The sequence below is a fragment of the Pectinophora gossypiella genome, chromosome 9 (assembly GCF_024362695.1).
Source record: "Pectinophora gossypiella chromosome 9, ilPecGoss1.1, whole genome shotgun sequence".
Taxonomy (NCBI): Eukaryota; Metazoa; Arthropoda; class Insecta; order Lepidoptera; family Gelechiidae; genus Pectinophora; species Pectinophora gossypiella.
This window is the reverse complement of record NC_065412.1, coordinates 3676780-3702187: the sequence shown is the minus strand read 5'-3', so window position 1 is coordinate 3702187 and position 25408 is coordinate 3676780. Positions and strand designations below refer to the sequence as shown.

The 25408-nt window shown below is 36.4% G+C and overlaps 1 protein-coding gene across 1 annotated transcript in view; it reads right to left on the bottom strand.

Moving 5' to 3' along the window:
* The window catches only part of LOC126369397 (alkylglycerol monooxygenase-like), a 47854-nt gene that overhangs the window by 2877 nt on the left and 19569 nt on the right, over window positions 1-25408 (bottom strand). The window contains exons 3-9 of the mRNA XM_050013793.1: window positions 21919-22046; window positions 19239-19390; window positions 17085-17188; window positions 14269-14431; window positions 7313-7464; window positions 6900-7034; window positions 1769-1882 (exon numbers count right to left, since the gene is read on the bottom strand). Of these exons, the coding sequence (XP_049869750.1) occupies window positions 1769-1882; window positions 6900-7034; window positions 7313-7464; window positions 14269-14431; window positions 17085-17188; window positions 19239-19390; window positions 21919-22046 (948 nt within the window). The remainder of the gene's footprint in view (window positions 1-1768; window positions 1883-6899; window positions 7035-7312; window positions 7465-14268; window positions 14432-17084; window positions 17189-19238; window positions 19391-21918; window positions 22047-25408) is intronic.

Below are 25408 nucleotides of genomic sequence, written 5' to 3'. Positions count from 1 at the left end.
AAAATCATTTGTTAACTGTGCAAGGGCAAAATAAACGATTATTTTGAACTATTTTACAAGTTGAAATGTGACTTAAAAGCATAATTAGTTGCAGGGTACGCTTAGTAGAACTTACAGTAGGTGTACTTGGTTCTAAATACTTTCAAAATTCAAATATGGAATAGAGTAGAAATGTTTTAATGCAACCATGTGTTCGTACACAATATGGTGTTATAATATACTTTATAAGTACTTCGTTGCACCAAAAAAGACCTTAAGAGTGTAAACAAACGCGAATCACTCTTCACGCACCCTTACAATGCCACTGAAGTCTGGCTTAAATCTAGACAGAGTGGTTCGCCTGTATTTCAGATGGTCATACCAAACGCTGCGAGTTATTGAGACAAATTGCAGCTATCCCTCTTGCCTCTCAGTTGTATAAAGGGATTTGAAACGCTCTTTGTTAAGAGCATACGTTTCACAGAAGACAGATGAAAGAGTTTGCTTTAGAAAGTAGAAAAAGTCTTTGTAGTCTACTCTGTTTTTAAAAAAAAACGCCCGAAGTCAAATTTATTGTAGCACAAGTTATGTATATACGTATTTCTTTAAGTTTTGAACGATTAATACATGGATCTTATAGGATGAGAAAAGATCCAGGTTTCTAAATAATTTGTGACGTATCGATAAAATATTTCACATGTTTGGACACAATGGCCCTGATTCCTGCAGACACCGCCTAATTTTATTTTAAGTTATATCCGTCATTTTCATATCCGTCGAAAAGGAAAGGGACGGATGATTCACAGCTCTTAATTTTAGGAAGAATGAGTAAATGAATGAATAACCCGGGTGAATCAAAAGGTACGTCGCTGGTATGCAATCCGTTTGACGTGCTATCTACTTAACTGTGTCGGGTTATTGACGGATGTAAAATTTTTAGTCGGTTGGTTTAGATTTGTGCTTAAAATTGACGTGTGTTCCATAAATTTTATGCTTGTCGATTACCCGTCCCTTTCCTTTTCGGCGGATAAGAAAATGACAGATATAACTTAAAATAAAATTAGATGGTATTTACAGGAATTAGCACCATTAGGGTATTTGATTGAATCACAGATAAACTATAAATAAAAGCCAATACGGGCTGGCTTCTAGAAATAGAAGCCAGTCTAAGTTGATCAGAAATCAATCTCATTTTATTTTTCGACTTATTTTCGAATTTTATGTGTGAACGACGTTGACCGCCGATGACGTCACAGGACAGTATTTTCATACAAACTCCAAAATAAACTTTCGTTTTGACGTTCCGTAAAAAGTATCTCATTTGACTAGGTTGTCAAGTAGTTTATTCCGTCGTACCTACACCTAAATAATGTTGTTCCTTACGCTGAAATCTGAGTATTTTTCTAAACAAAAGCTATCGCTAGCTAGTTTTGCGATCATGGCACTTGCAACAGTGTCAAAATATTGGGAGTCTCATATCCCTACTTTAAACGCTTTAATTAAACAAAAGCTAGGTAAAAAATAACAACAAAATTATTGCTTATTTCTTGGCGTGTGTAAATGAAACGACTGATGAATGTGGAGGAAGCAAGAAGAAGGATTTATCAGGATCGAAGCAAATGGAACTTCATAGCCTTTGATTATCCCGGTGGGAAATAGGCCCGATTTTATGTATGTATTATGTAGATATGGCTAATAATTAGATTATTTTATTTACTAAAGTTTTAATTTACTATCTTATATTAGAACAGTTTTTTGTTACGCACAAATATCACCTGAAAAGACTCACCATGTGTTTAGAGGCAAGCTCGAAGAAACCGTAAAGCACTACTGCATAGTGTAGCACCAAGTAGGTGTTCAGCCACGCTGGAAGATGGACGTCATACTTGTCACGACCCTCCACCTGCAAAAAAAAAGTAATACCTAAATAAATAAAATAAATAAATTCTTTATTGTGCAAGACTTGTACAAGTTTAAATTAGTTAACACTTAGGATACATCAGTGGGTAAAGATTGTACACAATTGTTAAACTCCGTTGATCCAAACTAAGCACAAAGGCCTGTATCTTGGAAAATCAATATAAACAATTGACGAATAGCAATACCGGAAACAATTTTGTTTGCCGGCTTCCGTGGTCCAGTGGTTGAGTGTTCGGTTTACGATCCGGAGGTTCCGGGTACAAATCCCGATGGGGATATATCACAAAAAAACACTTTGTGAGCCATAGTTTGGTTAGGACATTACAGACTGATCACCTAATTGTCCGAAAGTAAGATGATCCGTGCTTCGGAAGGCAACTTAAGCTGTTGGTCCCGGCTACTGATTACTGATGTAAGTACGTCGTTACACGAGTCATGTCAGGGACCTTTATCGGCTTAATAATAACCATGACACTACAGGGTTGGTGAGGTTGGTCCACGTCATAACCACCTCACAACCCACATGATAGAAGAAGAATTTTGTTTAGAAATTTATTTCCTATGAATACTCATAGGGCATACGCCCACGCAGCAAATATTGCTACGCATTTGGTACGATGAAAGGTTGTACATGTGATGAAAGATCTTAGGTTGTTGTAGGCATTCGTATTCGGCGAAAGTATACACCGACATTGAATAATGGTACTTGCAACTTGTGTGGCGTTCTATTTTCAATTGTTGAATTGGTGTGCTGGTATTTTTATTAAACGACACATTTTTATTATTAATGTTTCATAAATCACCGTGTTTTTCGTATTTTTCAAACTATTTTTTAACACAAGAAAATATTAATTATGAATCCATTTTTAATGCTAAGAAGGAAGTCCCTATTTTTGTCTATGACGATACCATTTTTATAGTAACCAAAACCATAGACATTTTTACATTTTGTTCGTGATCCGAACAACTTAAACCTAGCTTATTATTCTTTCTGGAGGTAAATTGTTGCATTTACATCGCTAGTGTTGCCGACAATATGAGAATTTTACTCTACTGAAATATTAGAATGATAAAAAATTCAATGAGAGTCCATCCATGCTTCGTTCCTCAAAAATATATTATTTTTAGATGGCGGTGTCGAGATTTAACGTGATAATTACATATTTTCTCACTATTCGCTTACATAAATACTCAAAAATAAAATATAATGAAAGAAGCATATTATATCAAAATAGTTGTTCTTGATATTTGAAATACATTATGTATAGAATTATGCTGCTACTTTTACTGTTTCTTTTTATTTTGATCAGAATAATAATGAGTGGAAGATGTAATTGTGCCGGGGTGTAATAAAAAGTGTAAGTATACCCAAAAATAAAGATAAAAGAAGCATGTCTCATGTGTCTTCAAGCATGCATGCATGAAGAAGCATCCATGAAATCAAAAGGTTAAACGAAGGAAAATCTTTACAGCGCCACCAACCATATTGTTTTTGTGGAATGTAGTCTGGAAAATCCTTGATTGAGCATTCATTTATAATTCAAATACCAAATCTAAAGGTTAAGAGTAATGGAACCGCGAATGAAGAGAGAGAGAGAGAGAGGGAGAAAATGGTACTTATGTGCAAAATAAGTACTTTCCATTTCAGCATCATTATATTTTTGAACGTATCCGATTGTCTTACAATTTTCTGGTTTTAATTACGTAATCTGGTAAGAATTAATAATTATTTACCTAACGTAATTATCAAGAATAAATGTTTAGAAGATAGATTTTACACTTATTTTTGATTCTACATCATATTTATTTCTTATGAGTTTCGTATCTATGAATCATCAATATCCTTCATCTAATTAACGATTTATAAACCAATCACAACTTAATTGATATTGATGATCTAAAACAGTTATAACAAAGTTCATCGGTGTCGAACATCACGGCCATCAATAAACCGAAACAGTTCAAAGGTTTTCAGCATTAATCGGAAAATCGTGTTCGCTAAGTGCCTTCAAGTATTCAGGCCGAAATGAAAGCACGACCCTTTAAAACGATCGTCTTTGAATTTACTTTTAAAGATCATTTGTGATTGATGAGATTCGATCCTTACCTTCTAAATAAGAAAGTTACCGATCTATACTTTGGATATTTCTCTTCATCACAAATTTAAGAGCCACGCTTTTGTGAATGTAGCATTCTCTAATAAGCATACTTTTTTAATGACGTTTTTGACGAATCCTTTCCTATTTGTATTTTGAATTTATGAATGAAATCTTTTAAATTGATATTAAAAAATGGTTTCGGTACTATTTTTATTAACATTGCCTCTACAGCTCAATTTTTGTTTGAACATAAAGTTATAAAGTATTTAGCCGTCTTGCCTATAACATCAGTGAGTAAGTCATAATTTCATTATGTGGTGACTTCTTTTTAAGCGGCTTAGTTCTAATAAGACATTTTTTATGGGATGCGGGCAGCGCAGGACCGATCGTCGTGGGGATCCTTGGGGGAGGCCTATGCCCAGCAGTGGGCGTCGTACGGCTGATGATGATGACGTAAAGAGATTGAACATTTCCGAATTTTTATGAAAATAACTCGTTAGAGGCAAGTTTACTATAAGTCACAAATAATATCTATTAGTATATTTAATTAAATACCATTTGGACCCCAGGGAAAGTCCTTAGTTGTCCATTGAAATAAGAAACCCAAATAAGTACCAATACCAACCCACGTCTTCGTTGCCTAAACTCTGTGATATTTCTTTCTATAGACTTTTCCTCATTCAATTATTTCGAATAAAAATAAATTTAATTGGTATATTGTTTACCTATTATTATTGAACATTGTGAGCGAAGTCCGACAAATGTAAAGTCGCATTTACATTAGCTATAACGAACGAAATATTTCATCGAATATTTCCGATTGTTTAAAATAGAGTTCTAGTTAGAGATCTAGTTAAATAGAGGTCTAGTTCATACTAGAAATGCAAATATAATTAAGTAAAAGTTTCTTCAGTATCAGTAAAACTCAGGGAATGGTTTATTAAATCATATATTTGGAGCATTGCATTCTATGGAAGCGGTACTGAAATGGTATCAAATGAAAAAGTACTGGAAAGAGTAGAAGATAAATGAACCAAAATAAAGACTATAGAGAACCGGTGAGGAAATATGATTGGCCACCTGATACGACACGATTCTTTAAAAAAAACATCATAGAAGGAAAAATTGAAGGAAGGAAGGGGTAGACCTAGGTAAACTTTTAGGATACAAATACAAGACCTACACCTTGTAGGTCGTGTCGTATCAGGAGGTGAAGGATTTGGCGGGAAGAATAGAGAAATGGCGATTACTCCACCGACAAGAACGCAGATTTTAAATAAAGAGAGAGAGAGAGAAGTTTCTTAAAAAATCAAGAGAAATAGGTTGAAGGAAATGAATTGTAAAATTGTAGGTAGTAATTACATTGGAACTGAATTTAAATGAAAAGCAAATCCTTGACACAAGGGTTGTTCTTCTTCTTCTATCTTGTGGGTTGTAAGAAGGATTACCAACCCCATCTACCCTGGTGTCAGGCCCCTGAAATGTCTCATGTTACGACTACGTACTTACATCAGTAAGTAATAACCGGGACTAACGGCTTAACGTGCCTTCCGAAGCACGGATCATCTTTATTTTGGACAAACAGGTGATCAGCCTGTAATGTCCTAACCAAACTAGGTATCTCAAAGTGATTTTAGTGATTTGTCCCCACCGGAATTTGAACCCGGTACCTCCGGATCGCGATCATTGATTTCAGAACCCACCCGCAAAAAAATAAGAATTAAAAGTAATGACAAAACATTGTGGTTTATTATATCTCTATTATATCGATATTATTGATATAATTATGAGATTATAATCGATTAATCTGATTTTCAGAATTTTCTGCAGCTGAACTTTCTACTGTTTTATTCGCTCCCATTTCAAGAACACAGTCAAGTTTTTTTTGTATTTAATTCTTAATTGATAAAACATATATATACGTAATTATAAGTAAATCAAATAAACAATGAATACTTATCAATAGCAGAACCGAATATATTTTATTCGGGTTCTATTCTAGTTGATTCGAATACCCAACTTAGCCTCAAGGTTCGAATACGCTGACAATTCATTTTTCTGACACTTTTTTTCTATTCCATTTCATATTCAACGACTTTAGTGTTATGTGGATCCAAAGACGATTATGGAAATACGGTGTTTGGTGTATGATATTTTTAGACATTAAGCATATTCATTGACAAATTCATGTCCAGTAGGTTCTGTACGGTAACCGCGCCGCGTGCGCGCCGCGCGAATTATATCGAGGCCTTCGACCAATAGCCGTTTGACGTCCATCTCCGTAGATAGCATTCGTATCGTTTATTGGTCGAAGCGCTCAATATAATTCGGGCCGCGCGCGGCGCGGTTGTCATGCAGACCCGGCAGGGCATGATACTTTAGACTGTCAAGCATACTTACGCACTTTTATTTTCTGTTCTGAGATACACACTAAGATTTTAATGTGAGTGGAAGAAGCAAAAGTGATATGTTAGGCACGATCATACTCATAAGCCGTAGCTTTGTTTACGATGATTTATAGAATAGGAACAGGTTTCAGAAATATGAATTATCTTATGGTACGTTTGTATAAAATCGGTGCGAAGTAATATCGCCTTACAAATATTGTCGGCGTTTCGAAAAAATGTTTATGAGAATTGCCACAAAGAGCGTTGAATCAACAATGTTGACCCCAGTAAAACTTCAAAGATTCAAATGAACAAACATTTTTTTTGTTTTCTTCTTAAAAAAAAGTCCAATACTTTCATGGAAACGTTACCGAATGAGAGCACGCGGTATCAGTTATAAGTTACGTTAAAAAAAGTATGTTATCATACTGATGTATTTTCAGTTCCGAAATTCTACTTTTGATGCGCGCCCTTTAGATGATATTACGAGTACTTGTGTTGAAATAATACTTACATCTACCTTCATGTCCTCATCTCCCAGTCGAGGTGTCCCTGGTTCCCAGCTTGGTCCCCAGAAGATTGCTCTTAATTTATCGCCCCAGCCTTGAAGCCGCCTGAACTTCTCTACCACATAACCCGTGTAGAACATCTGTGAAAGTACAATTCATATCATTAATTATGGTAGATTTTAAATTCATCTTTGGAACAAAAATGCCTAATCGATATCACCCATTTAACGCTTTAGGAAAATATTGTGAAGAAATCCACATACTAGAGCGATGGGTTTTTCAAGAGTCTCAGAGATGTGACCTATACGGTAATTGGGATAGTTATCCGTTCGGTTTGGAAATTCATATATAGATTTAGGTTTGGTAAGCAGACCCTGTGGAAAGGAATAACGCTGGAGACGTTCGTGATAAAACTTACTTGTAAATACACAGGGTTGAAGGAAGGCTGGTTGTAGATGAGTCCGTAGACGATCTTCACCTTGTCAGTCTCAGGTCTGAAGGTGCCAAACAGCCGGTCCCAGATGATGAGCACGCCGCCATAGTTCACATCAAGGCAGTATTTGTTACTTCCTGGAAACAAATATACTAAAGTAATAAATAATAGAATAAAAAACTCCTTTAACATAATTATGAGAAAAAAAAGGAAAAAAAAAGTAGCATGGAAAATGCTGCACCGACAAGAGCGTGGCTCTTAAATTGATGATGAACATAATTATTGGCATTCAAAATGAATCATGCAGTTTTATACTACATATATGGAAGAAAAGAAAAACGAAAAGAAAAGGTTAACGTCGTGTCTTATAGGGAAGTCAAGGAATTGGCCTTTGATAGACTGGAATGAAAAATGCTACACCGACAAGAGCGTGGCTCTTAAATTGATGATGATGATGGAAGACAGGAGCCCAAACTAAGTTAAACTGTGTCTTGGGACTCCTGGCTAATGACTACTGGTTCAGCTTTGATACTGGACTGGGAGTAAAGGACAAACATAGAACACGTTCAGCTGCTAATTATAGTGTGGATGTGTCCATTCTCGTCGATGGGCTGATCACCGCTATTACCATACGGTTTGACTTAGGACTTCGTATCAAGAGTGGTATCCATAATTCAGAATTAATTTATTAACAATAAAAATAGTACAATTTGATGTTGGTCAGGTCTACATTTTTTAGTTATTTAAATTACAATATGCAAATAATAATAATAAGAAAATAAAATTAATAATCTTAAATATGTAATAATAATAAATTACAATTACACCGTTGTGGTATAATAACTTAATGACAAAGAAAACATTTTGTATAAAATAAAAAAATACTATGAAGCAAAAATCAACAATCAAATCATGATTTCGATATTAGCAGCGTTATGAAATTATAAAACACGCACACAATAATTATTGGGGTCGTAATGAATAAATCTCGGCGTTAAAATAACGAGTAACTAATGATTTTCAACATAATGTTATTTATGTTGAGAATTACAAATTACATTATGTCTTCGATGTTGTCGTTATATCGGAATTTTTACATACATAGGTACATAAACTAGTGCTCGCAAAAGACAGTTCAAAGATGGATATGATGAACCTTTTACATACACCATAAAAAGGGATCAATCAGTCTTTCGCCTATAAAAATTGTCTATCATGTTAAATAGGACACAATCCTTCTGAAGTATTTTACGAAATACCCGGGAAGACACGTGAATTAGATAAAAATTAATATTTATAGTACCTTGTCATATGAAATATTAGGATGATTTGACAAAACATCGGCGTTCAAATATGACAAGTTGTCAACTTTAATGATATTGCTACTGTAGCGGACCCAACTAGTTGGCCACCTAGTTCCGCTCACATGCAACAGATGGCGCCACATTCTTCAAGCGGTCGTGAAACGCGGTATCGAAGTTTACACAGCAAGACGCATATATACATCTTCCAACACAACACTGTCGGATCGTCGATCCCTAGTCACACTACCAACTTGTGGCTAGCGGGGTACTATGCTCAGTTCGGTACCCCGAAAACATCCTTTGGCGGCAGCACACCCTTGCCGCCAAACTACACTGCAGTCATAAATGTTTAGAAACGATAATGAACGTTTGTAATTACAAAATGTTTTCATGTTATGTCCCAAAACAACAAGCGTGTAAGTGGAGTTTTCAGAGCATAGATTTTATTATCGGACAGCCATTCATATTAAAATATATTTATTTTGACACGACTTATCGTAGATTTGCCGCAAATGGCACGTAATTCATATATTGTTACTATTGCTATTATTATTATACATATACGGGCGTCATACTACGGCTACTAAATGTTATGTGATGTTGTACAGTCATGAGCAATATCATGTACCTACTTTAGAACCCTGTCGCACTATCATACAACACACTTGATGAGACCTACGGTTTAATTTGTCAAAAAAGTTAATATGACATGGTTTTAAAGTGTATACATATTAGTACTCGTGACCGTACAGTCATGAGCAATATTAATGTATCTGCTTTATGACTCTGTCGCACTAACATATTTGACATTTAGTGAGACTTACTGTGCAATTTGTCAAAAAAATCATGTGACATGGTACTAAAGTCTTTGCATATTAAAGCATCAACTTACATTGTACAGCATTATAGTTACAAAATTTTCAGCAATGCGTTGAAACCATTTAACAAATTATAACAAAACGTTTAAGTTAACATTAGACAATATTAAAGAGGTACAAAATGTTAAACATATTTTTTAAACATTTTACAACAGCAGTGTAGGAGGGCCATTATTGGTTTGCGGTTTATGTTATGGAACAGCCGAAATATGATCAATGAAACCACTCATGTGAGGTTGAAGCATGGAAATTCAATATTAGATCTATATAATATTTTCAAAGTGTAGCTCTAGTGATGACAATTATGTGCAGTGAAATGAAAGTGGAACGGGAGATGAGTCAGCATAAAAAAAAAAATACCAGCAAGCCTAGCACCGTAAGCACGCGACTCTTTCTCGCCGCGACAGAGATCGTCTGTCTCTTTCTGTGCAGTACTATGAGAGAGTGACGGGTGACGTATGTCGAGGCGAGAAAGAGTCGCGCGCTCACGGTGCTAAGCCCGCAGAATGATCTAGCTGGGTGAAAATTATATTTTCACGAACTGAACATTTTTTTTTTGAAGATGATGGTTAGACAACATCAAGGAGTGGACGAAGGTGGTGACAGTCAGTTTCCGTGTGGTCAGGGACAGGCACACATTCCATTAGATGTTCGTCAACCTCCAGCCTTCTTCTCTCGTGTGGGTTGTGAGGTGGATTACCAACCTCATCAACCCTGGAGTCAGGGTAACTATTGAGCCGCCAGAGGCCCCTGACATTTTTTGAAGATGACATCTTCAACAGATGTTAGACAACATCAAGGAGTGGACGAAGGTGGTGACAGTCAGTTTCCGTGTGGTCAGGGACAGGCACACATTCCATTAGATGTTCGTCAACCTCCAGCCTTCTTCTATCGTGTGGGTTGTGAGGTGGATACCAACCTCATCAACCCTGGAGTCAGGGTAACTATTGAGCCGCCAGAGGCCCCTGACATGACTCATGTAACGACTACGTACTTACATCAGTAAGTAGTAACCGGGACCAACGGCTTAACGTCCCTTCAGAAGCACGCACCTGCCTCCTTACCTTCCTTCCTCCCTTTTTTCTTTTTCTTCCTTTTGTATCTTTAGAAATACTTTTGAGAAGAGACTTTTACATGTTTAATTCTTAATTTAAATATTCAAAAACCCAAGGTCAAGTAGTTAATGCCTTCTGTGGCAAATATATAATAAATCACGTCAAAATAAAAGTATATTAAAGATGAATCATTCGACCTAAAACAATACCCCGCGGTCTTCAAAAGTGTATTTAGTCTAACATTTATTTTATTCATAAAAGTGCTATATTTAGGGCGAACCCATTTTCAATCCAGTTGTTTTGAAGCAAATAGGGTCGTTATTAAATCTTCATTTACTTAGTTTAAGTGTTTGCCGCTAAAGTAGAATTATAATTCATCCTGAAAACGGAGTTACTGCGAGAAAGATTTCATTTGTTACGGCATTAACACAAGTTGGCATTTACAAATATGAAAAAAATATATACTAGCAATTAGGCCAGAATTGATGAGGTTGGTACTCCACCTCACAACCCACATGATAGAAGAAGAAGAAGAGAAGCAATTAGGCAATTACTTTTGAATTAGTCTGGAATCTTATGACCAAATAAGAAATACACACTAAATCCGTAATAGGATGGATAGAGCTACAAATAATCCGATGATAATTTGCTGCCACTCTTGATATGAATTTATAAGATGTGTGGGAGTAGAATTCCGCCGTCTTCTGTATTTTCGAATGCATATAACCCGGGTGCTTTCAAGGCCAGAGTGAACAGACACCTTCTGAGCGAGCTCGCTCCATCTTAGGCCTTGTCAATGCCTCGGGCAAGTCTGGGGCTAAGAGCAAACCCATCAAAAGTAAAAAAAAAAGTTAATGACAAACCGTATGGGGACAGACTAGTTGTGCTTTGCGCTCACGATACGGAAGTCCTGGGTTAGATTCCTGGGCGACCTCAATGTGAAACGCAAATTTTTTACACAACTGGGCTACCACGGATCCCAACAAATAACATAACAAATACATACTTTCATAAAAAAAAAACTCTTAAAGACTAAGCTTCGATATGAGATGCGTCTAAGAGTATTTTTTTTTACTTCTGATGGGTTTGCTCTTGGTCTTACCCGAAGGCATTGACGAGGCCTAAGATGGAGGGAGCTTGTCCAGAAGGTGCCTGTTCACTCTGGCCTTGTAGTCTTCAGGTGTAGGTACTTTTACGTATCAGGCCTTTGTGAGCGTAACTTGATGTGCTTTTATTTTAATACGTGTTCACTGAAAATTCTCGCGAATTATTATGTAGAAGAAGCGACACTGATCATTTCCCAGGCATTTCAGAATGTTCTACTAATTGTGAGGCAAATATTGTCACGCCTGGTAAATCTTTAATGAGTTATCACTCCAGTTAGTAGCTCGCTCTTATTTTCATTTTGATATTTAAAGACCTTTTTCAAAAGCGAAAAGTGTTCAGGTTTCAATTTATACCAAATTAATAACACTTACGTAATATAAGTTCACAATAGTCAGACGTACATTCACGGTATTATAAACTAAGTGTCCACGTCATACAGTGTTAATATTTATTGTTAATAAACTCACGCCTATTTCCCTCCGGGGTAAGCAGAGACTATAGAATTCCATTTGCTTCGATCCTAACACACTTACTTCTCTTGCTTCCTCCACATTCATCAATCGCTTCATACACGCACGCCGGTTCATAATAGACCGTATTCCTTTTCTAAGGACATCTCCAATTTGATCAATGTAAGTCTTTCTAGGTCTTTCTATGCCAGCCCTGACATCAACTTTCGCTTTATACAGCTTTCGCAATTCTATTATACTTCATGCGCTCTACGTGTCTAAACCAACGTAACATTCCCTTCTCAATCTTAGTCACTATATCGTCTTTTACACTTAATTAAATAATAAACAAACCAAACAACGTAAAAAGGTTGCCTTTTATCTAAAACAAATCTCTTCGAGCCTTTATGGTGTAGATAAACTGAGATTTCACATGTAAAAATATATACAGTCCAAAAAGCAATGTTTAGTCAATGTCATGAAGGTACCAACTTTAAAACCGTGTCGCATTAACATGTTTGACATTTAATGAGACTTACAATTCAATTTGCCCAAAAAGTTAACGTGACATGGTACTTAAGTTTATAACAACCTAAAGACGTATCCACGACATACCTAATACATTTAACAATGTGTAGCAAAAGAAGGAGTAGCTAGATGAAAATCGATTTGGAATTTGGTCTAACTCGATAAGTACGCCTCCATCACGAAACACATCGTGAATATCCGTAAAACCCTTTTTTGTCACGTAAAAATATGTCATTGTCATTCAATGTTTGCAAAATTTAGGATCATAATTTTGTTTCTGCGTTAATAAATTACATCGCAGTATGACAACGTCTGTGAAATTTTAAAGAAAATTAGATTTCAGCGGAGGCGTCGTTGTGTTTGATGCTTTACCTTGTGGAATTTTATAACGTTGCAATGACGAGAATTTTACACGGTTGTGTCTCCATGGAGACTTTGATGAGAGTGGAAGAAGCTAAAGTGGCGTGTTAAAGTCGTGGTAAGTGGAATTCTTCGGTTTCTACCTACCTAAACGGGAAATAGGCGTCATCTTATATGTTTCTACAAGACACAATGATTTTGTTAACTACGATCTAGGCATAATAGTCGGAGTGTCATAATATCAAAATCATTTATTCCAATATACTTACATCGTAAATAGATTGCCTCGACTGTACATTAAGCGATTATTTTTATTTTCAATGTTGTTTGTCGAAAGTCCGTTAAAAGCATTGAAAACAACTAAAGTGAAATTCCATTAGGGCGGACAATGTTGCCTGTATAAAGTCAATTAGTGAGTAAAGTGATACGAGTATGTATACTATTAATAAGTTTACAAAAATGGCTTTGCAATTTCCTTACTACAGAATATATGTGAGAATTGAAAGGAATATTTTATTTATCTTCATTCCTTTTATCATCTCCTTATTTTCAAAAAAAAAAAAACAAATGCACCTTTACACTCCGACCCCAATAATCATAAACAATACTTTTTCTTTTTTAACCAAAAAAGCTTCCTTCCGTCCCATTTATTAACGATTCTAAATCCATATCATAGACCTACAGGGTATAACGTAGAACCCTTGCCTAGGGATAAATGTGAAGACTTCAACGGTTGCAGAGGCGGAGATGGGAGCCATCGGTACGGCAATGCAGGACGGAAGGGGCAAGTCACAGGGACTGTAACCTGACTGAGGGCAGCAGTAATTGTCAGTACTGATTCAGATGCGGATGAGGACAGGAGTCCTAGTACGTCTTTGACATAGACTACGGCTGAGCGGAGGGCAAGAGGGAAGCCACTGCCCTATTTTTCCCTGAAAAGTAGTATGGAGAATGCTACACCGACAAGAGCGTGGCTCTTAAATTAGTGATGATGAATAATTTATTAAAATCAACATTTTGATATGAAAGAAATAAACTACCAAATAAAGTGGAAAATTGTTGCAATTTATGTTTTTGCCGATTCTACAGTTGCCCTGTAGTTATATTTTTAACATTGCCTGGAAAAAATTGGCACCTTGGCAATGATTGATTTTATTTTTCTTTAATTCGTATTCCTGTGTTGTATGTTACTTTTGTGCAATAACGTATTGTATATAGGGTAATTATTGAATGTTATGATTATACATATTATGAACTCACCATGATGTACCCTGTGATGGCTGGGAGTGTTGAGGATGTACTCCAGAGGACCAAGGCTCTTGATAGCCTCCGTGTGAATCCAGAACATGTACAGGTAGCTGAACTGGTAATGAGTGACGAACTGGGCTGGTGGAATGACCAGCGCGAGGGGCAAGTAGAAGATCTGATGACAAACATTGTCATGGTTAGTAAATATCTTATAATAGTCTTTTTAGCCCTCGTTCATGGTGACGTGGTGCGGCAGTGAGTATTTTTTTTCCCGATATCACCCAATGGAGGGCAAACATTGGGGGCCACTGGGAATAGAGGCTTTGCACGGGGCGTATGACAGAAACGCTCATGGTAATGCTTCTGCGTGAACGCTCTTATAGATCGTCATGTGTTTGAATTTACCGTGTAACGCACCACGTCTAAAAAAGGCATCTATGCCATCCAGGCATGATTTTCACTGCAGTTTATTGAGATACCTAAAAGGCAAACTTCGCTTTGAAAGAGTTTCAATTTGTCTTAACTTTAAAAAAAATATTGCTAAATTAAAGTCTGTAAATTGTAAGGTTGATAAAATGATGGTACACCTACAGCTTCATGCCTAAGGGTGGTATTAATAAACGAATCTCAGCTGAGACTGCCCTCAAGATCATGCTCAAATCTCTGTTTTTATATGAGAACTGTCACATTGACATGATCTTGAGGGCTGTCTCGAAGCTGAGATTTGTTTATTAATACCACCATAAGTGCCGAAAGAAATTGAGTAGCGTTTTGTAGCGACAAATCTCGTTTATTACTTACTGAAAGTTATGGAAATGTACCAAACGTCTAGCTCACCTACCTAACACGAAAAACAGGAAAGGAATAATGGAAATGTCAAATCACGAAAGTAGTTAAAGGAAATACGATTAAAATCACCGTGACAATTTTATTTATAGCTGAACTGAGCATACGTGCACATGAAACCTATTCAATTCGTCACATTAAGGCCAGTCGCGCACTACGAGTTTTTCGCCGCGCGGCAGAAAAGAGCAGCGGCATAATGTCATGTCGCACTGTAATAGCCCGGCCCGGTTGTCGGATGACATTGTGAAGTATCCCGGAAAACAATGGATGAGACGTGCACAGGACCAGAAAGGATGGCGTGAAAGACAGGTAGCCTATACCCAGCAGTGGGTTGATACAGGCTGAGTAGATAGATAGATAGATTAATTGATGAGCTCATAGCAAATATTTAAAATTGCCTTATAAAAACCAGGAATATTGTTATTATATTATCAAGGATATAACTTTTAAAATTCATTAACTCAAAATTACGTGCTTGATTAATGAAGATGAAATAATTACGGAGGTATTAATTTTGTTATAAAATATAATTAAAAAGGAGTTTTAAATTATTTTAAGAAACTGGTTTTGTTTAGAGAAGAGTTTTCTAACGATATTCTTATTTTTATATGTACAAGTTAGTAAAGTATAGATATTAAGGTCTTTTTTTACGTGACTTATTGTATTTGACTTGCCACAGATGGCATTAACTGCTTGGCCGGACAAATAGGGAGCGCTGAGGGCTCTCACCCGGTACATAATTTTGGACAACAGGTCTGAGGGTGCCTAGTTGGGCTCGAACTTCGGCTCAGGGCGTCGCCTGAGAGGAAGAATATTTGAAAAAATTAATCGACCCTAGTGGGTCGTTAGCGATAAGCGCTGAATGATGGTGATACTAAGGTCATGCGAGTTTAGCACTGAACTTTATAGACAAGTATAGGTAGCAAATGACGCATAAAGGTACGTTAAGAGCGGAATATAATATAAATACTTTAAAAGGAGTCAGTACTGGGTATCTGAATAGAAAGATCACGTCTCATGTTACTACAAGATGTCGTGACGTGACTTTGAACTCTGTAGCACATGTTTGAATTTTTCAAGCGCACATTGGTATAATATGTACATATAAAGAGGAGCTCGGTGGCGCAGCGGTAAACGCGCTCCGTCTGCGAATGTTGAAGTTAAGCAACTTACGCAAAGGCCGGTCACAGGATGGGTGACCACAAAAAAAAAATCATCTCGAGCTCCTCCGTGCTTCGGAAGGCACGTTAAGCCGTTGGTCCCGGCTGCATTAGCGGTCGTTAATAACCATCAATCCGCACTGGGCCCGCGTGATGGTTTAAGGCCCGATCTCCCTATCCATCCATAGGGAAGGCCCGTGCCCCAGCAGTGGGGACGTTAATGGGCTGATGATGATGATGATGATGATGTACATATAACATATAGATAGCATCACACCTGTATCTTCGAAGGGGTAGGCAGAGGTATATTTATAATATATACCTCCACAGATTAAGTCCCAAGTAATAGGGGGCTTCTTCTTCTTCTACTGTGTGGGTTGTGAGGTGAATTACCAACCTCATCAACCCTGGTGTCAGGGTTATTATTGAGCCGCCAAAGGCCCCTGACATGGCTCATGTAACGACTACTTATTTACATCAGTAAGTAGTAACCGGGACCAACGGCTTAACGTGCCTTCCGAAACACGGATCATCTTATATTTTGGATAATCTAGGGATCACAAAGTGATTTTTGTGATATGTCCCCACCGTGATTAGAACCCGGGACCTCCGGATCGTGACCACAACTTTCTACCACTGGACCATGGAGGTCGTTATGTAATAGAGGGCGAGCCTATTGCTATTAACCGAGTACAATTCATCGAAACCACCTGATATCGATTGTCTACGATCCAAACACATAAAGTCGAATTCAGTGGTTTTATTTTGCGGTGGATAAGATGAGGTCACGTGAAGTGAAAATTTGGTGCATTATCTACTTACAAATCCACACCACCCTTGTAGTACAGACTGCCTGATTCCAACTCCCATATTGAAGTCTTCTGACGTGTGGTGAACTTGATGCTGCGCCCATAAGATGTGCACTTCTGTAAAGACAAAATAAATATATTTATCAGTAAAGTTATACCTATTAAGCTGTTGTGTTTCAAGCCAGAGGTCTTGGCCAAACTGCAAACGATTGTGAGAATCGACAGTCCATTCACGCAAGACAGTCAATAACATACATTGATAAAATGTATAGGATTGACATCTTACGTCAATCCCATACATTTTTCATGTCAATCCCATATTTGTTATCACTGTCACTGTTGATTGTACGTAATATGATCGTATGACTAGTCATAGAGGCGTCCAATCAGCTCGCGACACTAAACACTTCAGGGCCCCGACTCCGACTCCGCCGGCGTAGTCGACGATTTCCCTCGCCCTCAGTTGTCTAAAACGTTGTACCGGGTGAGAGCCTTTAGCGCTCCCCATTTGTCCGGCAAAGTTGTTAATACCATCTGCGACAAATCTACAATAAGTTACGTCAAAAAAGAAAAAGGAAACCCGCGGGTAGAAGCTTATAATATTAACGTATTTGAAATGTACTAATTAAGCCCTTTCATTTCATACCTAATATGATACACTTGGTTTTTTTAATTAGTTTATGTAAACTAAGGATGAATAAAATTTCTAGAGGACATCCTTTAGAGGGCGCTGCATTGATGTTTACGCAACGTCACCTTTTACCACCAGACGATAAAGACTCATCTCATTTGTTCAATTCTGACAGGTGGTTTGGGATTTAGGTGGTAACAGACGTGCATACACACATACATACATACGTAGCGGTCAAACACATAACCTTCCTTTTTCCTTGGCTGCAGTCGGGTAAAAAATTAATCTAGCCTTTTGACTAATAAGTAACATATTTGTAACTTAAATTCAAATTCAAAAATATCTTTATGCAATAGGTAACGTCGTTACGCTTTGAATCGTCAATTTTTACATTACGAACGTCTCATCCGTCTAAAACTACTGCAGCTTCTCACAACCTGTATAGCCAGGGAAAAGAAGCTGCAAGAAAAACCTCAGCACAGGGCTAGGGCCCGAGGCGAGAAAGAGTCGCGTGTTTACGGTGCTAAGCCCGCAGTCTTTGATATAATTATAATTTATAACTTTCATTGTCATCAAACTTTCACTCCATGGGGGTGATTTGTCTACGTCAAGTTTATAGTTTACGTATTTCTCTAGGCCCTAAGGTTTAACTTGAGATAAGACCAAACGCTCAAAGTAGACTAAAGTCAGCGACATGTGAATATTAATAGGAGTCTAATTCTCTCTCTCTCTCTCTCTCTCTATTTAAGAGCTGCGCTCTTGTTGTCGGTGGAGTAATCGCCATTCCTCTCTTCTTCGCGCCAAAACCTTCACCTTCCGATACGACACGACCTGCACCTTCTCTTTTATTTGTTTCATAAATGTTATTCTAGGTCTACCCCTTCTTCTCTTCCCTTCATTTTTTCCTTCTATAATGAGTCTAAGTATCCCTTGACTAATCATACTCTAAGTAAGTCTAACCGTCTTCAAATTCAGATCTTGTCTGGTCATGTAGTTAATACCATCTGAGAAAAACCTACAATAAGTCACGTCAGAATAATATCTAGTAGTTTTGCGATGTTAGTCCTTTTATGTACATATTGGTGCTAATTCCTGCAGACGCCATTTAATTTTGTTTTAAGTTATACCTGTCTATTTCTTATTCGCTGAAAAAGAAAGGTACGGGTAATCGACAGGCGTAACACACGTCAATTTTAAGCAGAAATCTAAAACAACTGTCTAAAAAATTGTACATCGGCCAATAACCCGACAGAATTAAGTAGACAGCAAGTCAAACGGATTGCATAACAGCGAGATGCCTATTTTATTCGCTCGGGTTATTCATTCGTTTTTAAATTAACTTGTTGACAATTATCCGTCCCTTTCCTTTTATAACTTAAAATAAAATTAGGACGTGTCTGCAGGGATCCATAAGGCCATTAGAACCCTGTCGCATTAACATAATATGTGACATTTAGTGAGACTTTATTTCGATTTTATCGAACGAGTTAAGACGACATGGTTCCAAAGCTTTAAAGAAACTTAATTGTTACATACCATGGCAGGCTCTATGCATCCAGTAGTAACAGAAGTCGACCCCTATAGCTGCTGCGTACCAGGTCAATGTATGGTTCCAGGGCAGCTCCACTAATCTGTAGTTGGAGTATATCCATGTGTATAAGTACGATTCTGCTCCTCGCCAAATTAACCTGGTAAAGTCAAATCAAAATCAAATAATACTCTATTGCAAAATAAAAATGTTTAAAATTAAAACATAAACAGTCTATATAATAAATGTCGCAACGCTGTGACCTCCCCTGGTTTGTAACAAAATTTTCTTAGGATTTTTGAATTCAAATTGAAAAATATGTTTTTTTTATGAAAACGTTGACTATGAGAATTATCTTAAAAATGGCTTTATATTATGTAGTAATTAGCACTTGGTAAATTATCTTGGATCTAGATAATTACCCTTTACATAGATAAAATACTTTATTGAGCACAATGGACACGAGATGCAGAGATAAGGACAATAGATACAGAAAGGCATAACAGGCGGCCTTATTGCTCTCGCAGCATTTTCTTCCAGGCAACTTTACTACATATCATTTGGAATACCTTACTCAAAAAAAAAACTAGAGGACCGTAGAGGTTTCGACTTAGTTACATAATAATTTTAGATCGAATTTTTGCTCATCTTCATATTTGAATGACAACATAACCATGTAGAAAATTATATTCTTTGAAATTTGATTGTTTTTCTCAGATTTCTAGGAAATACCTTTTTATGTAAAGACGATTATTTTTGGTAACATTGTGCCTTTCACATTTCACGTCTATCATAAGTCCTCAAAACAATTGTACATTGATTGTTGTACTAAATCTTTTTATCGGTATTTGACCACATCATCCCTGAGCGGTTGGCACAGGTCCTTACGCATTACCCAATGCCATAAGGTACCCGCCTTATGACGGTGCCTCGCGACAAATCGAAGGCTTGCCGGAGGGACTGGCCAGAGTACGCACAAGACTGCGAAAACTGAAAAGAGGAAGGGAAGGCCTTTGCCTAGCAGTGGGATTTTGTAGGCTAGGTTGTTTTCCACAGGGTCTTACCTAACCTGAAGATTTGACAGGTCCGGTTTTTTCAAAAGCAACTGCCTGTGTGACGTTCCAACCCGCGAAGGTAAAACCAGCTCAATACAGGTTAGATCACATACCTTGCAAACGTATTTCTTGTGTGTGTGGGTTTCCTTACAATGTTTTCCTTCATAGCTGAGCACGTGATAACTATTTATGATCTAAATTCGAAATTACCACAGCCTCCTTTTATGAATAAAATTCATAAACTATATGACTACAAATCCATTTCTATTAAATATAGAGATAGTGATTAATCGAGTTATGAGAAAATAATTTTAGCCAATTCAATTGTAAGTTATCCGACACAGTTCACTTGAGTAGTTGCGTCCTCTATCACCAAATGACAAGGGTTGACGTGAAGAGCCTTTGGAAATTGTATCATCATGTTAAACCACATGCAAAAATTTAGCTTCGATCGCCATCGACTCGCAAAGAAGAAGAAGACCACATGTAAATTATTCTGTGATTAAAAAGTGTGATTCCAGCTATTGAAAATATTACTTAAAGTATTTTTTCTGATTACATTTTGTGAAAATATCTTACGCCCATCAGTTACGTTGGTGTACCTAATAAAACTGTGATTTTATCCAATAAAGAAACGGAAAATTTAAAATAAATATTGCTAAACTTACATTTTTTTATTTAATGTCCAGTACGACATGAGAATAAACCCCCGTACTATAACTGTAAAGGGGGCAGATGAGACTAATTAAGTGCCATCGACCACCGGGGTGGTAAACGGCACCTAATTAGTGCCAACCACCACCCCGGTGGCAAGCCTAAAGGGGGCAGATGGGAATAAAGGGTGCCATCGACCACCGGGGTGGTAAACGGCACCTAATTAGTGCCAACCACCACCCCGGTGGCAAGCTTAAAGGGGGCAGATGGGAATAAACCATCATCATGTTGTTATGTTATATTGTGGTTTTCGATCAAGTTACATACAGACGTTAAACATTTTAGTTTTCGTATAAAGTTGGCTATACGAGCCATCTAAGAGCAGGGCTGCTTCTTTTTAATTAATTTCATTCCCTAGGTGTTGTCGGTGTATTCGAAATTGACTACGAAGCATCGACCAATATCAAATATTTAGAATGTAATAAATTTGCTTGATAAAGATCGATGACTCAAGAGAATTTTTCAATAAACAAATTCAGATAACAACAATATTGGTATGTATTGAAACATTTGTTGGCCTGTAATATTTAAGTATTATGAATACTTAAAGAAATGAATTGAATTTCTCAACCTTTTAAGTCTTCATAGATAAATAAACTTGAAACGGTTTTTATTCTATAAGTTTGCAAGGTATGTGATCTAATATGTACGGATACTATAATAAATATTTACTGTTCGAATAATGAGCAATTGTTTCTTTTACCTTCAAGGATTAGGTACAGTACCGATCGAACGATCAGAAAATAAATTATATATCATCTTTGGTACGAAAGATAGCTACAAGAGCGCATCATAAAACCGCTGTGTAGCGCTATAAATGAAGAGCATTCTACTATAAATAAGTATATAATATAGCCCTATCATTGTCCTTTATTATACAAACAAATTAAATTCAATACAAATATTAATATTATCTTACCTGCCACATTCCTGTAATATTCCATGTGATATGCTAGTAATCCCATCGTTTAACCTAATTCCTTTCTTTCCTTCTAATCTTAGTAATAAATGTTCTAGAATCATAAATATGAAGAAGTACGGCCATGACTGAAACAAAAGAAATGAATTAGATACTTACATAGCAACATTGTTTTAAGTTTAGGCGGTTAATATCATAATTAAAACACATAATAACGGGTTCTTACCGCGTTTAAATGGGGATATGAGAATATGAGACTCCCTTCTGTCATCCCGTGATCGTGTCGAAATATCGGGAGTCTCATATTCTCATATCCCCATTTAAACGCGGTAAGAACCCGTTATTATGTGTTTTAATTACATAGCAACAACAACATAAGCTCACGACTATATCCCAAATGAGGTAGTCAGAGGGGATAGGGATTGGTGGGTTCCGGACCTATCGGACTTGCACCAAAGAGTATATTAATTTACCTGTATTTATTTTTTTATTTATCGTATTTTAATTTGTCTTTCTCTCGACCACTATAGACGCCGATACGGCTCACCAGATGGTGATAGGTATCACGTTGGTTGGAAGTGTAGGTACTTAGTTCATCTTGCGATGGATGTATCTCTGACTTACATGAAATAAACACATAACCCTTCTAAATTTTAAGAGCCTGTTTCTCCTCTTGCCAATATTGTCTGGTGATCTATCTACCGGATAATTGTCTGAAGGCATTATTAGTATTACCAGCTGGTAATATCTATTACTAAATTGGATATGTTTTAGGTAGACTCTCAGACTCATATCAGGAAGTGGTGAAACAGCTGTGCCTAAAGGCTTTGGCACATCAAAATTAGGTCAGGAGAAAATGATTTAGTTAGAATTCATATTTTTTGAAGTTGATATTTATTACATAATCAACTATTGATGTAAATCAGATTGACAAATTTGCCATTATTGTAATGATATTAAAAAAAAAAACATTTATAAAACAGTTTTGAAAAAGTTTTCGAGTTCATCTTTATTTTTTTTTTTGACGTGACTTATTGTAGATTTGCCGCAGATGGCATTAACTACTTGGCCGGACAAATGGGGAGCGCTGAAGGCTCTCACCCGGTACAACGTTTAAGATAACAGGCCTGAGGGTGCCCAGTTGGGCGCGAACCTCGGCTCAGGGCGTTTTCGAGTTCATCCACACATTAATATCGTATATCAATACGTTTGTAGCATCAATTTCTTTGCGTAAGTAGGTAGGTAGTTTGAGTAAACATTCTTTCAATTCATTGCACATTACAAGGGTAACTCAATACTGTAACTAAATACTGTTACGAGTAATTTGGAAACCGCTCCGCTCATGCACTAAAACCTCAACCTAAATTCCGAGGTGACTATGAAACCACCGACATTTGATAGTTTGAACATTAAGTACTTGCATTTATTCGCTAACAAATCAATGTAGGTACTCCTTAATATACAGGGTATTAGTGACATCGTAACGAAAACTTTGAGGGATGATTCAGGCCATGATTCTGAGTTGATATCAAGTGGAATTTTCCGTCGCAGAAGTATGGAACGGAATTTAATTTTAAAAACTCTATAAATATTGATATTAACTCAGAATCATAGTCTGAATCATACCCCTTAGTATTCGTTACGATGTCACTAACACTCTGTATTAAAGATACTAGAAGATCATAATATTGTATTATTTTTAAATTAGATGGATAGGTGTACCTAGCGATAATTTGCAAAGGTAGTGCACTTATGTTCTTATAAGATGTTATTTATTTTTCTGATATAAATATTTTTGCAACGATTCAAGGACCGGAGAAGTAAAACCTTAAAAAATATTGTTACATACGTTCAGGACTATATATCATATTTCTCATATATGATAGTCAGATATATCTCATAATCAGAGGTACATCCATCGCATCATAAACTAAGTACCCACACCTCACCGAGCTTTCTGTTAGATCAACACGATAGTTGAGCCGTGTCGACGTCTACATAATTATTATAATGGTCTAGGCAACTGTGTGAGTGAAAACTGCACTTAAGATAAATTAAGAAGAAGAAGCAAGCTGGCGAACCACAGGGCCACAGTGACTTTTTAAAATAATTTCTAATTGATATAAAATAAAATAGTAAAAGACATACATTAAAATAAACGTGAAGTGTAAAATGACACGTTCAGGTGTGTAAGCTGTATGGCCGGTCTATTTAGAAGTCTTGAATTACAGAGAGCATTGGCCTCGCCCTGAATTAGGCTTCCCACAAATCAATTGGATGGTTGACAATAGTCAATGATATTATATTATAACGAGGACAAAGGGACGTTAAATGAACATTGATCGGACAATGTGCGATGTGAAAACATCACTAAAATACACAGGAAGATTTTCAAGCTCTCGGTTGCATAAAAAAAATTAAGGTTTTTTTACGTAACTTATTGTTGATTTGGCGCAAATAGCATTAGCTATTTGACCAGAATTAGCTACTTTGGCGGAATTAATCACTTAGACGGAATTAACCACTTGGCTGGATTTGAGGATTTCGATGTTTACATAAACCTATAGGTAGAGGCTTCGAAAGCAGACAACCAATATTTTAATTCAAGGTATTTTTCTGTTATTGTTGACGTGACTATTGCAATATAATAGTTTTACTCAGGGGCCTTGGCTACTTGAATGAAGTTTGAAAGTGAAAACATAGAAAGCGCCATTTTGAAAAAAAAAAAAAAAACCACGTTGATGTGACTTTCTTCAACAAAACCTCTAAGTAAATATTATTTTAAATTTAGATAATTTAATTCCGGGTAAAAATACTATTTATTTTTTGGCTGGATTGAAAATAGCATGTATATTGCTTTGAGGTTTTGTTAATAAAAATCCGAATGCGCTTACGATAATTATTGAAGTTTATTGACCTTACTACAACGAAGAAACATAATATTTTGATAATGAATTTATTAATATATTGACAATGAATTTTAAATGAAAACTTCTAGATTACATCAAATCACGTCATTAATAATTAACTAACGCCAAGTCAACATACTTTGCATAAATATTTTATATTATTTACTACTTGACCTTCAAAAAATATCTTTAATTCATGTTTAAAAGCCACAAAATTTGTTATTTACCTAATATCCAGATCCGTGTTACTGTAGCACTAATTCTGTCAATATTTTTTTTGTACCTAAATTTTTTCGGTTTTTCGTTTTCGGTAAATTGGAAAATGAGAAGAAGTAGTATTAGTGCTACGTGGCATTTTTCAATTTACCGAAAACGAAAACGTAGTATTAGTAGACGCGTAGGTGCTCGAAAACGAAACGAAAACCGGAAGAAATGTACAAAAAAAATATTTGTCAGAATTAGTGCTACATTAACAAGGATCTGGATAAAAATTATCAAAAGTTTATGAAAACTAAAGTACTTATGTTGTTTATTGTTATACAAATATTTATTGTTGCAACAATTGTTCTCATACAAATATG